The 19,502-nt window shown below is 38.2% G+C and overlaps 2 protein-coding genes across 5 annotated transcripts in view; one reads left to right on the top strand and one right to left on the bottom strand.

Moving 5' to 3' along the window:
- The window catches only part of LOC139971131 (spectrin beta chain-like), a 67,694-nt gene extending 56,571 nt beyond the window's left edge, over positions 1-11,123 (bottom strand). The window contains exons 1-11 of one of the 3 annotated variants that reach the window (XM_071977342.1): positions 11,018-11,123; positions 9,628-9,738; positions 9,154-9,277; positions 7,990-8,157; positions 6,572-6,685; positions 6,238-6,308; positions 5,999-6,079; positions 4,808-4,923; positions 2,848-2,960; positions 1,643-1,830; positions 988-1,213 (exon numbers count right to left, since the gene is read on the bottom strand). In XM_071977342.1, the coding sequence (XP_071833443.1) occupies positions 988-1,213; positions 1,643-1,830; positions 2,848-2,960; positions 4,808-4,923; positions 5,999-6,079; positions 6,238-6,308; positions 6,572-6,685; positions 7,990-8,157; positions 9,154-9,276 (1,200 nt within the window). In that variant the 5' untranslated portion in view covers position 9,277; positions 9,628-9,738; positions 11,018-11,123. Of the gene's footprint in view, positions 1-987; positions 1,214-1,642; positions 1,831-2,847; positions 2,961-4,807; positions 4,924-5,998; positions 6,080-6,237; positions 6,309-6,571; positions 6,686-7,989; positions 8,158-9,153; positions 9,278-9,627; positions 9,739-10,864 lie in introns of all 3 variants that reach the window. The other 2 variants (XM_071977341.1, XM_071977339.1) reach the window with 2 other exon arrangements.
- A 1,677-nt stretch (positions 11,124-12,800) lies between these two features.
- Positions 12,801-19,502, top strand: part of LOC139971135 (calpain-9-like) — a 30,278-nt gene continuing 23,576 nt past the window's right edge. Inside the window, exon 1 of one of the 2 annotated variants that reach the window (XM_071977351.1) lies at positions 12,801-12,954. The gene's annotated coding sequence lies outside the window, so the exon portion shown is untranslated. Of the gene's footprint in view, positions 12,955-15,115; positions 15,252-19,502 lie in introns of those variants that run through there. The other variant, XM_071977352.1, reaches the window with a different exon arrangement.

Genomic DNA, 19,502 nt, shown 5'->3' with positions numbered 1-19,502 from the left:
TTTTAAAATAGTCAAACCTAGCATCTGTACCTCTGTATGGATGTAATGGTCCAATACCAAATCGTGGCATGACTTTGTTTTACATAAATGAGAACTAACACAATGCCTGGGCTGACTTAAGAGAAACTTTGCAACTCATCCTTCCCTCTAGAGTTGTTATGATTCTACGTCACCTGATTGGGACAGTTGGTTGTGTGAAAGGAACATCATGACATATAATAACTCTCAAAGTATCATTCAAAAAGTTTGCCATGTGGACAGACAGCAGTTCAATGGCCCAAAAGCTTTGTAGTAATTTCAGTTTTAGGGATAAATGATTCCTCGTTATGAAAAGCAGTATCTTCATAGGTTACATTCACTGATAGTCCTTGTTAATGGCCTATTCTTCTTTCTCTCCCCTATCCCTTTCGTAGAGTTGTAACTTAGCGTGGAGATCGTGTCTCATAATTATTGATAAACGAATTTGTCCTAATATATACATTTGACAGGACATTAGTTCTATCGGAATCTAGAGGCTGGTTCTTAGTTTTCTGTGAGCAAGGAATGTCATGCATAAGGGAGTCAAAAGTTAAAGGCATTGAAGACTCGCCCCAAACCGCGTGCGGCCATGTGAAAAAAAGTTAACTTTCTGTTGCTTGCAAGTGACATGTCGTGTCGCTACAAAATGCAGCCAGTAATGAAACGTGATACCTTGTTATCTTTAGCTGGACCTGAGATGTCCATCGCTGTATCGTTTATACACTGTGCTGTGGGTATTGACTGCAGCTGTATGTACTTGACTGTACACTAGTGTCTAATTACCGACAGTAGCAAGCTGTGTGTATATTTTCTGGGATCGATGGTGGTGTCTAACATTTCTGTTACACCTCATTCGAAACTAGGTCAGATTACCGGCATTAGACGTTTCTTTTTGCGCGAGTCTTCACACCCTTTAAGGGGATACTTGCTTCACCTTCGACTACTATTCAAGTTGAACCCTTTTCATACCTTCCGTTCAAAATTCTCTGCCAGACGATGAAGCTTCTCCTGTCTCATCAATTCTTCTCTTATTGCAACCTCTCGCTGATATTCTTCCTTCTCCAGTCCCTTCCAGGCTCTTTCGATGTCATGGATCGATTTCTTCTCTGGCGGCGAGTAAGTCTTGCACCTACAATCTCGAACCTTGCTTTGGATCTCGAACCAGATACCTTCGATCTCCGTCCAGACTTTGTACCTTGTTTTTATAGAATTGATTAATGAAACCAAATCAGAACACATTTTGAACAGAGCAAATTGCAGCTGTGGTACAAAATTACAGAAAAAAATGCCTTGATAATACAAATATATGTCATATATTGGAAACTTTTACTTTCAAAATCACTACTGAAATAGCCAAGCATATTAGAAAGAGAACTACTGTAACATTTTTCATTATTGGACTTAGCTGGCAGCTAATTTCAGAGCCCCCCCCCAAACCCCCCTCTCTTTACAGAAATTGAAGTTCTTAAAGCAAATTCGTGCCTTCAATATTCATATCAACACATCAGCCAGTCTTCCCAAACTCAACCCCCCCCCCCCCCCCCAATGGTCCAAACCATCACTGAGATAGCTGCATGAGAACGAACTCTAAACTTTAACAATCTGAATCAATCAATAGACTCACTTTGGTGGTTTTTGCTCTGTTCTGAATAGCTTGAAATTTGTGATCTCTTGTTTGATTTCCAGCAGCGAGTTTGGAAACCTGTGATCGGAGAGTTCTTTTGTGTTGATTGCGATCCATGCCAGGAGATCGGTCACCAATCTCTCGTAATCTGAGATCATCGTTTGCACCTCTTGAAGTTTGCTCAGTATCTGCACAATGTCAATGTTTACCAGTAACAAGATTAAAATGAAACTGATCGACTTACTGTCTTTGTCACCATTGATCAAGAGCAAAAATAATGTAACCATTCTTTACATTAATATCATTATTATCAGCAAAATGCAACACCAGTTCTATAGGAATCACCTACATTGAGAAATCAAAGGAATGGAATGATATGAAGCGGTACTTTCTACATGTAGTTCAAATTAGACCTGGTAACACAAGTAACTCTTAAATCTCTCAACTGTGAATAGACTGCAGATGAAGTGCTTGTCACTTATGGAATAATGTTATCATAGAACATGATGTATATTGTTATGTTTATACTATAATAGGACTTTGAAGCTAAATAAGGTAACACACTTTGTTCACCATAACTGCACCGCAGTGATGATGAAGTGGGTGCCTTCACATACATTCAGTGGTTGAGAGAAAGCGGTCAGATGCTGAGATACAATCTTGTTTGTTAACATGGGGACAAACAAACGGTAGTTCCGGAAGCAGGAATGGGTGTGAAAATTAAGTGTCTGCCTTGTAATTCTCTGTTCATCCTTTTTACCACATGGATAGGGTTTCAAATGAGCTTCTGCAGGTTTCCAAATCCACGGGATTCACTTAACTAAAGTACAATGATCTGCTAGCTCTCTGCTGGCTTACTGTTACAAAAGAGTAAACTCACAAATATTTTATACTCAAAATCAATATCAGTAAGCCTCTGCATAACTCATTTTCGTATGCCAAAAACTTGAGATGTGTTAAATTAACTAATCACAGTTCAAAATATTAATCAGGCTTGTCAAAATGTTGGGATAGGTAATAAAACATGCTATACATTCATATATATTCTCTCTTTACAAGCAGTGCCATCTATCAATCCATCTATTCTACAGACTTAAAGTGTAAACGGTTTTATGCCCATCTGAAAATATGTCATATGTTTGTTTACAACTCATCAATGGGGGTTGCTTTACCATATATTTCTATTCGTCAAATGAATGGCTCACCTTCACGATTCGTTTCTTGCCTGTTTCTCCTGACTTCATCTTAGCAAAATAATGATAGAAGGCGGAGACGTAGGTGATGATCGACTTCTCATCTGGTCGCTCAATGTCAACATCTGTGACAAACAGGGAAGAAAAAGGATGAGAAATGTGGACAAAGATTTCAAATAAAGATGGCCTATTTATGCAATTCTTTCCACTTTGTAATAACCTGCTGTACTGACTCCAATATGAATAGTCAAGCACTTGCTCTCACTGTTTGGTACTCATTCATGGTTTTGCAAGCTAGAAGTACACACTATCTGGTATTCAAGCAACTTTACCTTCTCTTCAATATTCATGAGCATGGTTTTGAGACTACTCTCTTTCTGGTATTCAACAGCATGCTTATGCACATGAGTACTCATCCTCTGGTACTCGTAAGGATGCTCTTTGGATTTGAACTCACTACCTTAAATACATAACCATGATTTAGCACTTTTACTCAGTCTGGTACTCATTCAACATTAATTTGTACTCAATACTGAAACACAGCCATGTAGTTCTTACCATGCAATCTTGAACTTAATTATGAGTATGGCTTTGCTGCACTTGCACTCAATCTAGTATGAACAAGCATGGACTTGTGACCACCATTTCATTCAGTATTCTCTGTTTGGTATTCAAGAGTATGGTTGGTTGTACTTAGGTACTCAGTATCTGATACTACTGAATAACATCTTTAACATCCTTGTATTAACCGTCTGGTACTCAGTTGTTTTGAAACTTAGTAATTTACCTACCAGTAACAATAGTGCAATGCTCTTCATAGTTCCCACCACCTGTAATTTACCTACCAGTATCAATAGTGCACTGCTCTTCATAGTTCCCACCACCTGTAATTTACCTACCAGTAACAATAGTGCAATGCTCTTCATAGTACCCACCACCTGGAAGTTTGTTTGTGTTCTATAGTCACGCTATCCAACTTTAATATACTAAAAGGCTTACGTGGTGTTGTTTTATGTGAGGACGTACTGACAACGATTGGTCATCCAAATAGATTAAACCCAAACTGTTTGCGGTTTAATTTTATGACCAGGATACAAAGTAGTCACGAACGTGAATTAGAGACAATCACAAAAACCCATTAGGATTACAGAACCTGAAGTAGAGTTGACCTTTCCAAGAACACCTTAATTGACTTTATGGATTTATGAGGTCAATTGATCACTAATCATTGACCTTCGAAACATGTGAATAGACAGGGAAACAGGAAATAATTTAGATGCAGTTTCATAAGACACACACTGTCAAATCGTTGATATTTTCAAATATAGGTTGACCAGTCTCCAAGTAGCTTTTTCTAACTGAAGTTGCATGGTCATTTTTGCTATACTTTTAAAATTGTGAAACTGACATAACAATGACGTCCTTTGGCATCACTAGTCAAGTGATCTTTAACCTCAACCAGAAACAATAGTTATTAGAGAAGTCATGAAGAGAGGCATCTACATACTAGCTAGTAAGAGATTAACCAAAGCTAGAATTACTGAGTAATCCAGTTTATGAGGTTTTTAGTTTTTCAACATTGCTGACGTCAACGAAACCGTCTAACGAAACCAATTCCAACTGTCGACCTCAAATGAACTTTGACATCCACCAATAATGAAAACAGTTGAGAAAATACTAAAGACCAATAAGAGTTAAAGAAGGTTTTCAGATCTCGACCACTGTTGACTTCAAATGAACATTAACATCCACCAATAATGAAAACAGCTGAGAAAATAATAAGGGGCAACTACCAACATGCCAAGTCTAAAATTTTTATACAAGGTTTTGCATATTTACAAACCAAGGCTATCAAATAGATGACAACACACATCCATACATGTGCCATCATCATTACCTAGATTTCTTTTGCCTTTGGCAAGGAAAAAAGAATGGAAACAAAGTGGAAAATACAACTCCAATTACAAATTACCTTCGGCATCTAAAAGCTTTGAGATCCCCAGATGTTTATGGGCGACATCAAATGCAGTGTTCAGCCGCTCTACGTTAGTCATCGTCTGCACCTCCTTGTAGTCTATCAAGTCAGGTCTAGAGGACAGAATTTTAACCACAGTTGAAAATTATTCTTTGCTCTGAATATATTTGTCAAATTGGTGTTAAATTGGTCTGATGTAAACCAATAAAAAATCAACCCTGTTGGTCTTCAATGAAGCACAACAATATGATTTGTTAAAGCAGCTTCTTGGCTTCTTCTTTTTTTGATTGTTTTTTGGGGAATCAATTTCCAGCAGGTTTACCAAATGTAGAGTGTTGTACTAAAAATACACTTTAAATTCAATCTGTATTAGACACACTTCTAGCATTTTTTTTCTTCACCAAGCCCATGTTCAATGGAGAATACTTACAGTTTGCATTTACTTCTAGATTTGTCAGCCATAAAAATATTATCATCTTAATATTAAAGCATCCCCCACCTCCCCCCCCCCAAACCCACAGAATAGTATCCAAAATAAAATTGCAATCGATTGAACTATGACACCATCCAACGTTTTTTCACCAAATGAAGATTACCGATTTAAGAGCTTGATTCCATCCTAAACATTTCATCTCTCATAGATCTTTTCATTTGCATATTAATCTCATGTTAAAAAGCCAAATCGAATATTTCAAAAAGTTGAATTTCACATCAATATTTGAAAGGAAACTTGACAAATGAAGGGTTTTAGTTCTGGATAGCATCGAAAAGTTTATCAAAGTAAAAACAAGAAGCTAGTTCTGTCCTTCCTTCTATATTTGAAATTTTGCTAGTCAATACAAATGAACTGTATGTTTGAAATGTGCGGTGCTGTATGCCTTTAAACAGGAACAACGTTCAAAATGACACAATCGACTTCCTTTCACTAAAATAAAGTTTATGAGCAATAAAGTTTATGAATAAATTTTTGGCTCTCACTAATTGCTGTTATTGACAGTTTTGTCAGAATATGTTTTAAAAACACCTATAGAAGTTCACACAAGACACTGATCTAAACTGAATAACTTAAAACTATATGTAAAAGAGAAGTGAAATATATATATTACATCCAAGCTTACTACCAAAATGTCATATAAGTTTAGTTCATTGAAGAATAGAAGGATCTTCCTAAGTTTGCCAATCTCTCACCTGTTAGCATGAATTAAGGCACATAGAGCCAGTCCACTCCTCCAACTGGATGAGAAGTTTTTGATCTTCACATCATTGTAACTGGAAATGGAAAACATCATGATTTAAATTTGTGATTCGTAGCAGGATGGGAACTAACCGCAACTTTACGGAAACAAAAGAAGAGAAAAACATAAAAGCGAATTGGAGGGATGATGTTCTAACTTTTCTGGTAAATTGTGAAAAGAATATGAACCTACCCTGCAGTTTGTCTTTGACACCACAATAGTAAAGCTTCTTTGGCAGATCTCGTTTCAGCGCTATCTACACCCTGTGAGAGAAACAGAAGAGGGGGGGGGGGGAATTACAACTTTTGAGATAACTCAAAAAGTCAGAAGATATTAAAAGAGATCAACTTCATAATGAAGAAAAGCAACAAATAGGGAAATATTGGAAAGTCTACACATGCCCGATATGCAGCTATTGCAGTAACCCTGTGAAAAATATGTCTGTTAAAGTTCAGATTAACAGTAATCACTTTTTGTTAAATTTTTATATGAAGTTCCCATTATAATTGCTGCTACAGTGCTTTACCTCAATTTTGATTTCTTGTATTTCAAAACGAAGGATGATAGTCCACATGAGGCCCAAGATGAGTCTTGGGTTGCCATCTACGATATCCTCGGGTCCAATGCTTTCGAGACGAACCTGAACAGGTGAAAAAAATAGACCAACGACTCTTTGCAATAATGCTAAACATATACATTATATATATTTTTAAAATTTTAGTTGTCAAGGTACTCCTCCATGTTAGGATCAATCACAAGGATGAGTTAAGTTGAGTTTATTTCCTCTTCAAACTTTAGACTTTCTCTGCATTTGCTGTGGTGGTAGTGGTCAAGTCAAGCTAAATACAGGACACTGCTAGAGAACTTTACTCTCCAAAACTTACCAACATTCACAGCAAAACAGCTGTCCTAATATATTGCAAAAGTGTCATAGGAAAGTTTTGTAGCTTTTGAGAAAATAGTACCAAAGTTCTCACCAAATTGACTGTTTGTAATAATGATATGCATGAAAATAAAATATACAATCAGCCAGGCGCGTAGCCAAGGGGGGGTGCGAAGGGGGCAGCCGCCCCCCCCTTGAGCATAATTTTTTTTTTTTTTTTAATGTTTTTATGATATCGCTAGTATTTTCAAATGAGCAAGTGCTAAGATGCAACTTACAAGGCCTGGGAAGTGCCATTTCCAGCGATCTGGGAGGCATTCTAAGCCAAAATTTTCTTGTACGCTTCGCGCCAACCATGGTGGCGCTACGCTTAGATAGTTTTCAATGCCGAATGTACAGTTTCGCCCCTCCCTTGGCAAATTCCTGGCTATGCGCCTGCAATCAGCTTTATAAGCAATAGCTGAAACTCTGGCGTCATGGGGTAATTGTCCTGAGGACAGGTTTGAGTCAATATCCCAGTACTGTAGTACTTCAGTTGAAAGTTAAAATTGCAACAATGATATGCTCTATATAAAAATACACAATAAGCTTTATAAGTATACCTGTGACTCGGCAGTTATGGACCTTGCATTAGCAGGTGCATGTGGGGAGGAGGGGAGGTTTGGGAGGGGAGGTTTTGAGGCGGCGGAGAAGTGCATATACAAACACCAAAAGTGCGTCTATCTCTGATAAGGAAAATGTTTGCAATTTTATAATTGCATATTTCAGTTCTTGCTAACAATATAACAATAATGATAATGATAATAAAATGGATTGAATTGTTTAGGAAATCTTAACCAAAGATGTGTCAGATATACAAATGAAACACACCTGTGTAACACTTAGCCATTTATTTCTGAGGTTGCACGAAAGCAACAAGTTAGATAGTCTAAGGACAACCGTTACGGCTACCTCGAAAAAACCCAACATCGCAATGAATCGTCTCATTCCATTCCATCACTGGATTGGATGATCATTTCACTGCTTTAATATGATCAAGATGTTAAGAAGATTTTTCACACCTTTGTAGAAAGAAACTGCAATGCCTTGTTGACATTCTCAACTTTTTGTACTCTCAGTCTGGTCGGCTTAGCATGACCCAATCTCTCTCCCGATATGAGCTCAAGAAGCTTTACGAGAAGGCGGCCATCTTCCAAATCTTTGAATACGTCATCGATATGGCAGTTAACCTGAAATAAGCAAATAAGAGAAATACATATGACTGGGAGATAAAAAATAAAATACAGAGCTGTTGCTTATGTGTGTCAAGCAAAATGAGGGCAGGCATTAGTAATTTCACATGGAGGTGCAAGAAAATCCTCGACATTGTGACCAATCTGTTTTACATTTTTAATCTTTTATTTTGCCTTAACCTTCTTTTTGTTTTGAAGAAAAAAATTATGATAACTTTTGTTTTGAATCTGATACAATTAAGTAAGAGACCTCACAATAACAAGCCCTTTACTTTACCACCTGAACAATCTAGCCCAAGGATAGTTGCCTTTCAATCCTTTTTAATCATTTCTTCGCTACAGCTGTGCATAAGAAGCAATCGTTCCAAAGACCAGCAAACATGTAACTTGACAACCCTGTTTCTAACACCCACCTCCCTCCTCCCAATTCACATTTATTAAAAGGTCAGCAGACCTCTGGGTCCATGTGAAATTCCACCTGAATACTGAAAATCGATTTGGAATATGTTTACTTCCATCTTTTCTTATTTTCTTTTTGCAAGAAGAGTGGACCCCCTGTATAACCAAACCCAGTCCACCCAAGACCCTCTTTATCCAAACTGCACTTGCATGTGTGTACAGTAAGAACATGTGGAGCTAGTAGCTATAGGTGTCAATACGAAAGCATGAAACATGAATTTATTCAAGGAGATCAGGGACATCAATACATATTTCTGACTCAGCCTATGAAGATATCAGGGAGGAGGAGGAGGAGGAGGAGGAGGAGGAGGAGGAGGAGGAGGAGGAGGAGGAGGAGGAGGAGGAGGAGGAGGAGGAGGAGGAGGAGGAGGAAGGATGTAGGGAGGGGGTGGGGAAGGGTAGAGGCACCTGGATGTCCAGTATAAATACTACTAAACTTGGGAGCATGTACAGAAGAACAGCTTGTTTCCCTGGCTTACTCTACAAAATTATTCACAAGACTAAAGTGCAATTCTTTTGCCTACTGTACAGTACCTTTGCCAAGTACGAGTTAACCCATTTGGTGAAAGTTTTCTGTTGAACAGATATTCTCTCCTGTCTCAGAGCCTGAATGCGACCCTTCTCGAAGGTGAGAACGTCATCACTCCTGAACGACATCCTGAGCAAAGCAAAGCAAAATGAAAAGGTACATGAGCTCAAAGAGCATCTTATTTAAAGACAGAATTGTCATTCAGTATGGTTCCTGTCGTTTATACTTATAACGTAGCATCAAATACATTAAATCTGTATGTGTAAGCAACCCAAAACCCAAAACGCAGTGAACAGAACTTGAAATCCAACAGTCAGAGTAAAGATAACATTTCCTAGATGACCACAATTGATGTGGAATGTGGTTTACAGCTCCCTTTCTTTTCATCAGTTGACGTTGCAACTCACTTCATCAAACCAAGTTAAAAGATCTTTTTATCTCATAAATGTAGTGAACTGTATTCCCTTGTAGAAACATACCTGACCCAGCAGTCTTGCTTGAACTAGCCTTTTCCTCACAGGCAACAGCATTGGTAATACAAATCATGCCATGAACAAGCACATCTTGCATTTCTCAAAGCATTAAATCATCTATAATTTAAGAAAAGATAAACATCTAAGTTTTATATTTAATGTGCTAAACATAAGAAATTGGGTATTTTAAAGTATTCGGGCATATGACCGAGTTTAAATGTCACGTAACCAAGTGAAACATAGTTGTTGACTACTGTAGTTGTGCTCACATAGTGTCAAAAAGTGTTGACAGCAGAGTGCTTTTGGTCTATGACATATATACAAATTTATCACTTCATTTGAGTTTAAAAGTGAAAGATTTATGGAAAATAAATACAGAGTTAGCTATTCAAAACATTTTGATCCATGTCTTATATTGACATATAAAATATTGAGATTTATCTACTTTGTTTTAATAATTTATGATGTCATACTTAGACTATACAGTACTAACAACTGCTTTTGTTTTTCCTTAAACTTGAGATGATCACGTAATGTTGGAAAAAAACATAAAGCCAGGTTGATGTGTTGCTCATTTTTGACATCACTTATTATTGCACAACATACCTTATCCAGGTGAAACAAATGAAACACAAACAATTATATAGCAGCTTTGAAACAATATACGAACACAGGAAACAAATACTTATCCTTACAATAATACAATCAAGATAAATTGCTGAAAAAATATCCTGAAATTTTGATCATAATCCAATTACTGTATCGAAACAAAACTGCACTCTTGTTTATAAATTATAAAGTTGTTAAAGAGGTGGCAATGCCAAAAGCAAGGCAAGAAAATGTCTAGATGCTTGTTCTTATCAAGGTGATAAAGTACACTTCAAATTTAACCCCTAGCAATCAATTCCCAATCCCACCCAAATTAAGAAACTGTGAATGCCTACTTGATTACTTTTGCTGATCTTAATATCTTAATAATAGGAATATATAAAGCGCAAAATGCAAAAGCCTCTAAGCGCTAAAGAAAGAAAAATCAAACATAAGCATTTACAGTTTTCTTAGACTTATGACTGGATAAAAATCACTGCATGTGTTTCGGCCTTGACTCGCATGAGTATATTCCATTCTCCAAAGGTTTATGGCTACTCTAGGTTACTGTTGAATTCTTGTTGTAACTTAGAATAGATTAGAAATAGTATAGCCTAGGCATAGCCAGTCTAGGCCGTTACTTGCTTGACTATACCTCATGTGGAATTTGTCATTATTTCGATACAAATTAAATTCCTCAATGAATAAAATATCAGCCTAAGCCTTAGCTACATACGGTAGCCTACCTACACAACTTACAAACGGTGGCTTGTTTACATTACAGTATTAGGCTAGCTTGATCCCTTACAGTACAATCTACGGAATGCATAGCAGGCGTCCTTGGCGATTTGTGTTGCAGTCTATGGTTGGCAGTCAATAACAGGGAGAACGTAAATTAACAAGTGCCCCTTCGGTCTTTACAAACATACACGCCACCTGTCGCAGAGTAAATTTGTCAACTGCGGCAACTGTAGATGAGAAAATACATGTTTCGTAATTACAAGTGGTCAACGCCATACAGTCGAAGCTGGTGTGATAACAAATCGCACAGAAAATATGGAACTTGTGATTGTATGAAAAACGCACGTATAGTCCCAACCTTTGCAAAAGTTTTCAAATTAACTTCCTGTACTATCGGTAGCGACGTTAGTGAGTAGGTATTTAAAGATATTTATATGATAAGTTTCACAGTAGACTATATGATGTCTCAGTTTGGCAGTCAAGTTATTAAAGTTTGGACATTTTCTCACAGCCTATAGTTGCAAAAAGGGTGACTTGTATGCACATTTATGCCACTTTTTCGTGTTTTGATTGTGCTGACCGATATGTCTTCTGTTTTGGTCTATCACGACTCTGTGTACTACTTCTGTTGATGCCAAGTGACTTCGAATGGTTGCTTCATGTTTCTCATATTTCAGAAAGTTGCTGTTTCTTATATGTATTTGAGTATTTAAAAATCACTAGGCCTATATGAAAGAAACGAGAATATCTGAAAGTGATGCAGCGTCCAGTGGGGCTTCCCCACTTGAACCGTTAGAACTTTGACATCTACATTCTAGAGAATTTGCAGAGTACCGGTAATTTCAATTTCTGACATTCATGTTTTACACTATATGAAAGCGTTGGAACTGCACTGATTGTGCTCTACGTTTAAAAATTAGCAAAATGATACATAACCATTTAAGACGTGCATCACAGCAATTAGCGTAGCAAACCTTTAAAGCAGCATGCCTGCATCATAACAATATATAAAATAATAGTATTTGCGGTGACCCTTCATTAAAAGTGCAATATAGGCCTACCCGCAACAGGCGATCTCATTCGATACAATATATCGACCTATTGTTTATTTCTCGTTCTACTCCATTATATCCTTGACCTGTGTTTTATGGATTGGTCTAAACGGTGATTGGAAATATGATTTAAAGCGAATCAATTGTTAGCAGTAGATTATGTCTCATTTCATTGAGTAATTCCAGTATGAAAAAATTATGATTAGGAATTTTAAGAATACAAATAAAGAAAATATATATGAGTGTTAAGATTTACGTATTAGTACGAAACTAAATATTTTAGTATATAATATTAAAGTTTCAAATGTCTCAAATTGAATATTTCTGTTTGAATAAAGATTGCATAACGGTAAATAAAGGATTTTCTGCAATAATTGGATTCTATAATTTGGCAAGACATGAGGAATTCTTAAACTTTTGTGGTAATATTTAGAAAATACTTGAGTAGGCACTACAGGATACAGTGGGTGCTTTTCATGGTCATTAACTGTGATCTTTGACATATTGATGAACTCGGTGTTTGCAGAAGTATCTATGGTTTGCAGAAGTATGTATGATTTTCAAACATCGCAAGCACAATTTGTTATATATTTTTTATTTGTATTAAATTAGTACTAATATAGATTGATGGATGGATGGATGGATAATATACATGACCATACATAGCAATGATGCATTCAAGTAGCTATAGGCTACTCTCTGCTAATCCTCGTTAGGCCCTGGTGGTTATACACTATCTCTTTAAATGGAAATCAGTTCTCTTAATCCAGGCCAGTCGGTAGGCCTATTATTCAAAGTCACACCTCTTTCGTATAGCGCCTGCCACGTTGGTATATAGAGTTAACTTCGTCAGTTTAGCTCCAGAACGTGGAAGAATAAGCTGTATAAGGTGCGACTGTTTCACATCCTGTCACGAATTTCGTACTTTTCGAGATCTTTACTGCTACAAGGGGTAAGCTTCAAAGTTCTCAGTATTAAACGCATAATGTTAGATGCTTCAAATTGTCTAGAGGTTTCGAACTTTCAAATTATCCATTCGCAAATAGTGCTAATTCTTATATGTTTGGGTGTGGAACCATATTTTATTTACTAAGACGTACGCCATACGAATAAAGAGAAATGTATATATAGAGAATAGGAAGGGGCATTGTTTGTTTTTCAGATGGTGTTGTCGACTGCATACTGGCCGAATGTTGCTGAATAGTTGTCGAATGTATATCTTTATAAAATGAGACCTCTTGAGGCGATGGTCGCTTTTAGAGGAATTATTGTGAAAACAACTCTGATATTTTTTAGAGCTAAGAAAAGAGTGAAAGAGTTGTAAAATATTTTTTCGGGGATGTTGGAGGGGGTGGGGAATTGAGTTTATAATAAATTAATACTAGGTGGTTTGCAAGTAACTCGAGGTAATAAGATTTGTACTAGTACGGTTATTCGTCGTTTAGAAATAAGTATAGTTCTTGTAGACTTTTCATCGAGTGGAATTTTGTTTATGTACAGTAAAGGTTCTATTATACGAGGATGCTCAGGTTGAGCTTAGTAGGAAGAATGGGATAGGAGAACTTTTCCATTTTTCGAGGATATGAAGGAGGGTAACAGGTAAAAGAGAACATCCGTTATTAAGACTGGCAGAAATATTTGGAGTAAAATTTCGCGGATGTTATTAAGGATTTGGCGGTCCAAGTTAATACTAAGAAGTTTCATTTAGGTGGACGGGTGGGGTGCTAAAACATTTTAGACTGAGTTTTAAAGATAGTGCTTATAGCTATGTAGTCTCGAAATAAGTAGTTTCACTTTACAATTGGATAGGCCTTACACATAGTTTGCAAAAAAAACGTTTGCACACAGCTTGTAGCAAATTTTACCTAATCGCATGGGAACCTTATAACGTTAAAACAGACAACATGAAAATTAAAAAAAAATAAAAAAAACAGAAAATAGAGCAAAGAAGAAGAGCGGAAAGAAAGGACTGATGGTCCGGGTAATTTGTGTTGGTTTCACGGTAAGTGGTGGTGAAATACTGTCTACGGTCAAATCAGGGACGTAGCTATAAGGCCTGATGATTGGATGGGGGGGGGGGGGGTAGTGGCAGAAAATCCAACTGGATGGATTTTTAAGCCAAACAATTCCGACTGCTGTACCCCCCCCCCCCCACCCGCGCCACTCGTCGACGATATGGCCAGTGTCAGTCAGACACCCCATCTTTCGCGACTTCACTTTTTTTCCAATTTTTTTTTCGATACATTTGTACCCACTGGCACTCACTATATACACAAACTTATTAAAACTTATTTTGATAACAATATCTAAAAAAATTCACAGGAAAACGATATTTTATAACAGCTTTTTTGACAGCTAAGAAAACTTTCCAGTTTATTATTCCAAGCATAATTTAGCAAGAAGGTGATCACAGGAAATTAAACCAATTGGAAGAACATCAACCGTGACGATGGTCTCACGCCTACCTTCTATTATATCAACTTTCAAGGAGTAAAGAAGGGTTTAGCCAGTCAACAATAGGTTATAGGATATAATCCATCATTAACCATATCTGCGTTAGGGACTGGATATTTAACATGGGCGAGGAATTCCAACTTGTTCGGGAAATATTTCTCTTTGCTATAGTCAAAATCAAATAAAACTGTTAGCAAACTGCTTATCCACTAGAGAGCCTATGTAGGAGAATGTGTAAAAGTAAGTTGGCCTGACGTTTCGATCCTAGCAGGATCTTCTTCAAAGGCTAAATGACAAGTGACAATTGACAATTGTCATTTAGCCTTTGAAGAAGATCCTGCTAGGATCGAAATGTCAGGCCAACTTACTTTTACACATTCTTTGCTATAGTAAGCGTTGCATCTTCTGTCACTGACGTATAACGTATTTTAGAAGGCCAACACATATTATGAGCTATACAACGTTATACACTAGTGTATAATTATTGATGCGTGGATGAAAACCAACTGGAGACATTTTACTCACGCACCATGCACTTACATATGCTGGTTGAGCTTTTTATACTTCTGTACGTTCTGTACAAATAAAACTTGCTTAGTATAGATACACAGCAATATATAAGTTTATATAGCACACATTGCAACAGTCACGTAATCATTATATTTTCTTCGTGTCTCACAATTCATTCCTATATCCGGGCACTTTTTGCAATTTGTGCCTCTGGGAAAAGGCTTTTAGATGTTATAACCACCCTGCAGGCGTGCAAAGAAATTGTCTCTGTCCAGATTAATTAGAGTAGGTATCTTGCAGGGTTATCGTTTCTATATGTCGTTTCTGCCAAGATTAACAGAGTATAGGTTTCTTTCAGGATGATCATCGGTCCATGTCGTTCAGGCTTCGTGCTATGTGCGTTCTACTGTATTATATCTAAGCAATAACGGCCCTGATCTAAATGTATATATGCAGTCTTGCATTGCACTGCTGTATCGCCTGATGAGTGAGTGGATCTATCCACGAAACTCTGGGAAGCTATTGGTAGCAGTGACGTAGGAAGGTACTTTTGAGCGGGGGGGCTAAAGACTGATGGCCGGCCTGGGGGAGGGGTCTAAGGGGAGGGGGTGTCCCCCTCCCCCTTTGGAATTTTTTGCATTTCCAGGTAGCCTCAGTTGCAATTTGGGGCAATATAGCACACTTCAACACCCACTCCATTTTGTAAACTTAATTTTGTATTTTCACCAGGCCTTAGATGCAATTTGGTGCTCCAAGTGAGATTTTTTTTCTCATTTGGAAATGAAAAAGGGGTTTTCTGACTTGCGAAGCGGGGGGGCGGAATGATACTTCCGCCCCTCCACATTTTTCACTGGGGGGGGGGGCTGGCGCCCCCCAGCCCCCGGTTCCTACGCCCTTGATTGGTAGTCTGGAATATACTCTGTTTGTAATGATCAGCAAAATGCTAAGAGCACTCTCGTTGAGGTACCTGGCAGCTATATTACTCAGACACCATAACCACTAGACCAGTGGCGGACTGGCCACACGGCATTTGGGCAATTCCCGGTGGGCCGGTGGGCTGGAGAGCCTGGTAATTAAAAATTACAACCCATTTTCACAGAAGTTAATAGAATACAGACGGGCTGCGTAGAAATATGTTTAAATGTAGGAATCAGTTCATGACATCACCATGTTAGTTAGTCAGTTCGTTCGTAACAAAAGAACGTGCAATTGGCAACCAGTCCGTGCTAATGGATTTAAGTTAGTTTTTTTTTTTCATTTTTTCAAGCATGTTGTCACAAAATGCTTGAAAAACTAAATAAAGTCCAGTCTAAAACATATTTTTTTTGGTGTATTTTTGTTTACGTTTTTAACTTTCCTCAGTTTAAGTAAGTGTTGCTTCTGGAAAATCATTTTTGGGTTACTTTAAAGGATTATTGTAACCTACAAAATTGAGAAATATAGCACCATTTTACATCTAGGCATTCCTTAACTTCTCGCCCCCTCCCCTTAGACCACTCCCTCAGGATGGCGATCACTCTATGTTAGTAGCACATCAACGAATATTGGGCCGGTCTAGGTGGAAAATGCCCGGGCCGGTTTTAAGACCCAGTCCGCCACTGCACTAGACTATGGACGCTGGTTGTATGTCCAGAGGTTCGAAACCTGTAAGGAAGGTCGTAATTCCACTGTAGGCGTTTGTCACCTGTTGCCACCTGATTCATTCACATACATATATTCACATACATATATGTAAATAATAACCAAATAACAGTTGTGTGAATGTTCAAATATATAGTAAACCATCCCTATCATGATCTATCAAACAACCATAGACGAATTATTCACGGTATAACACCGGGCTAATTAACCTAGATTAGTATCAGAGCCATTCAATTATTTATATGCGAATCCTGAGAGCATCCTCCACCATCCATTCTGCGTACAAGGGCATATGTTTTAGTCAAGGGCGGCGGAACCGGGGGCACAGGGGGCACGTGCCCCCCCCCCCCCACTTTTCCTCAGGTTAAAAATGTGCCCTTTTTCTACATAAAAATTGAGGTGTCTCAAGTTAGCAAGAGGCCAGGGAACCAGAATGAACACTTGGGAAGGCCATCTGAGGGGTTTGTAAAACCAAAAATTTTCTTGTACGCTCCGCGCCAACTGATGGTGGCGCTCCGCTCAGATAGTCGTGCATACAACTTTGCAAATCCTGGCTACGCCCCTGACTTTTAATGAATTTCTGTGGGTCAAACTCAAAACTATTTCGAATGGAAAAAAATTGTTAAGATATTAACAAGAAATAAACTCTAATTCGGAAGATTCCTACATTAGCAACTAGCATGATTTCACCTCATTTTGTCTCAAAAGAAAGCTTGTTCCTTGTTTCCCAATTTGCACATTGGATATTGCAGTGCTAGTATGCATATTTTCCTTGGGGGGGGGGGGGCACGTTGATGGAGTGATGTGTATACGCAAATAAGTTAATACCATAAGAGTTATCAAGGGTACTAAATATAAGGCTGCATCAGTCCAATCGAATTTCTGCAAAGTGCCCTTTGATGTCGGTGCCCCCCAGATTAAAAGTGCTTCCGCCACCCTTGGTTTTAGTTAGACGTGGATCCAGAGACCGGGGTGTACTTTCCCACTTCAACCTCACCAAAAAAAGTCAAAACGTTACGGTTAAGACCTGATATGTAGTTAAAGTTTGCTACAAAATGCACCATTTGAAGTCTAAAATTTTACTTTTCTACTGTGGGAGAACCTACACACTATACTTACAGGAGATTCGCCTCACAACCCTTCTGTATAAATCCCCGGATCCACTCTTATTATAGGGCATCTGGTACATACCCCGAAAATTACAGTGCTTTCAAATTACACCTCACTTTTTGCGATCCGGATCGACAGCACAGATTGGCCAGTAGGACCCTTCCACTAATTTTTATTTGACAAATTGAACCCCTATAGAAGTACGTTCACATCCTAATACAAATTTATGAATTTTCCTTTGTAATTTCACTTCAAAATATTCAGTTTTAATCTCACATAATTAAATACTTATGGTAGCATATACGCCTATTCAAGGCCCCATTGACTAACAGACTAAATCATAAAGTAATGTGGTCTTTAAGTCTAGATCAGGGTTTCCCTAACTTTACCCCCCCCCCCCCACACGAATCCCCTGTGGATGTCAGAGTTGTCCACAAACCCCCAACTTTTCGAGACACGATCTGAGTCATTATTATACTATAATACGCATAATAGTGCTTCGTAAAAGACCAAGTTCGTATTGTAATATTGTAATGAAAAAAAAACAAGAGATAAACAAATATTTATTTGGAAACTTCAAGATCAGATCAGCTCTTTATCTTCACGACGTACTATCATGCGTATACACCAACTTCAAAGTAATGCGGCTTGTGTGTCTGTTTCATAAATCATATATTTAGCACATCCACGGTCACGGACGTAGCCACAGGGGAGCAGTGGGAACAACTACTCCCCGATTTCTTTTTTAACTTCTTTCTTTCTTTTTTTTTGCATGGTATTTTTGTCAGTGCTCTTTTGATCTTGAATACTCGTCAGCTCCGTTAACTCGATTATAATCGTAGTAACATTCAGGCCTACTGATTCAGCTACTTAGTTTGGCAGATGTTAGTAGCTAAATTTATCCTTTAGCCTATTACAAGCCTACAGTTGGCCACTGCGTAATAAAATGAAAATATAGATTACCTAACCGCATTCGATGGAGTGTCACAAAGCGTTGGCAACAACGACGACGACAACGTGCGTTCTCATCCTTTCTATGATTCGTCCTAAGTTGTTGCACGAACAGCATGTTATGAAGCTAAGCTAGCAATCGTACGTGATACGCGCTTCCTATAAATAATTATTACACGGCTAATACACTGCGATAACGATATTTGTTTTTAGGCCACTGCACATCTGGCTGTCTTACAAACTATGAAAGTTATATTGTCCATCAGTTAAGTTCGTCAAATGTATTAAAGTCCAGACATTGGACAATAAACAAACATCATCCTACTGGAAAAATTGTAAATAAGCACTATGTTTGTCTTTCTGATGTAAAAGAGCATGTAAAACAATTCAAACAGGAAAAAAAATCTGCTGATAATATAATCTCATATGATACTGATCAAGGGCGTAGGAAGGGGGGGCTGGGGGCGCCAGCCCCCCCCCGTGAAAAATGTGGAGGGGCGGAAGTATCATTCCGCCCCCCCCCCCGCTTCGTAAGTCAGAAAACCCCTTTTTCATTTCCAAATGAGAAAAAAATCTCATTTGGAGCACCAAATTGCATCTAAGGCCAGGTGAAAATGCAAAATTATATACAAAATGGAGTGGGTGGGTTGAAGTGTGCTATATTGCACCAAATTGCATCTGAGGCCACCTGGAAATGCCAAAAAATCCAAAGGGGAGGGGGACACCCCCTCCCCTTAGACCCCTCCCCCAGGCCGGCCATCAGTCTTCAGCCCCCCCCCCCCCCCACTCAAAAGTACCTTCCTACGCCACTGATACTGATGAAACTGGCAAAAC

The sequence above is a fragment of the Apostichopus japonicus genome, chromosome 8 (genome assembly GCF_037975245.1).
Source record: "Apostichopus japonicus isolate 1M-3 chromosome 8, ASM3797524v1, whole genome shotgun sequence".
In the NCBI taxonomy this organism is placed as follows: Eukaryota; Metazoa; Echinodermata; class Holothuroidea; order Aspidochirotida; family Stichopodidae; genus Apostichopus; species Apostichopus japonicus.
Note: the sequence above shows the minus strand (reverse complement) of the source record. Positions and strands in the feature narration are given on the sequence as shown.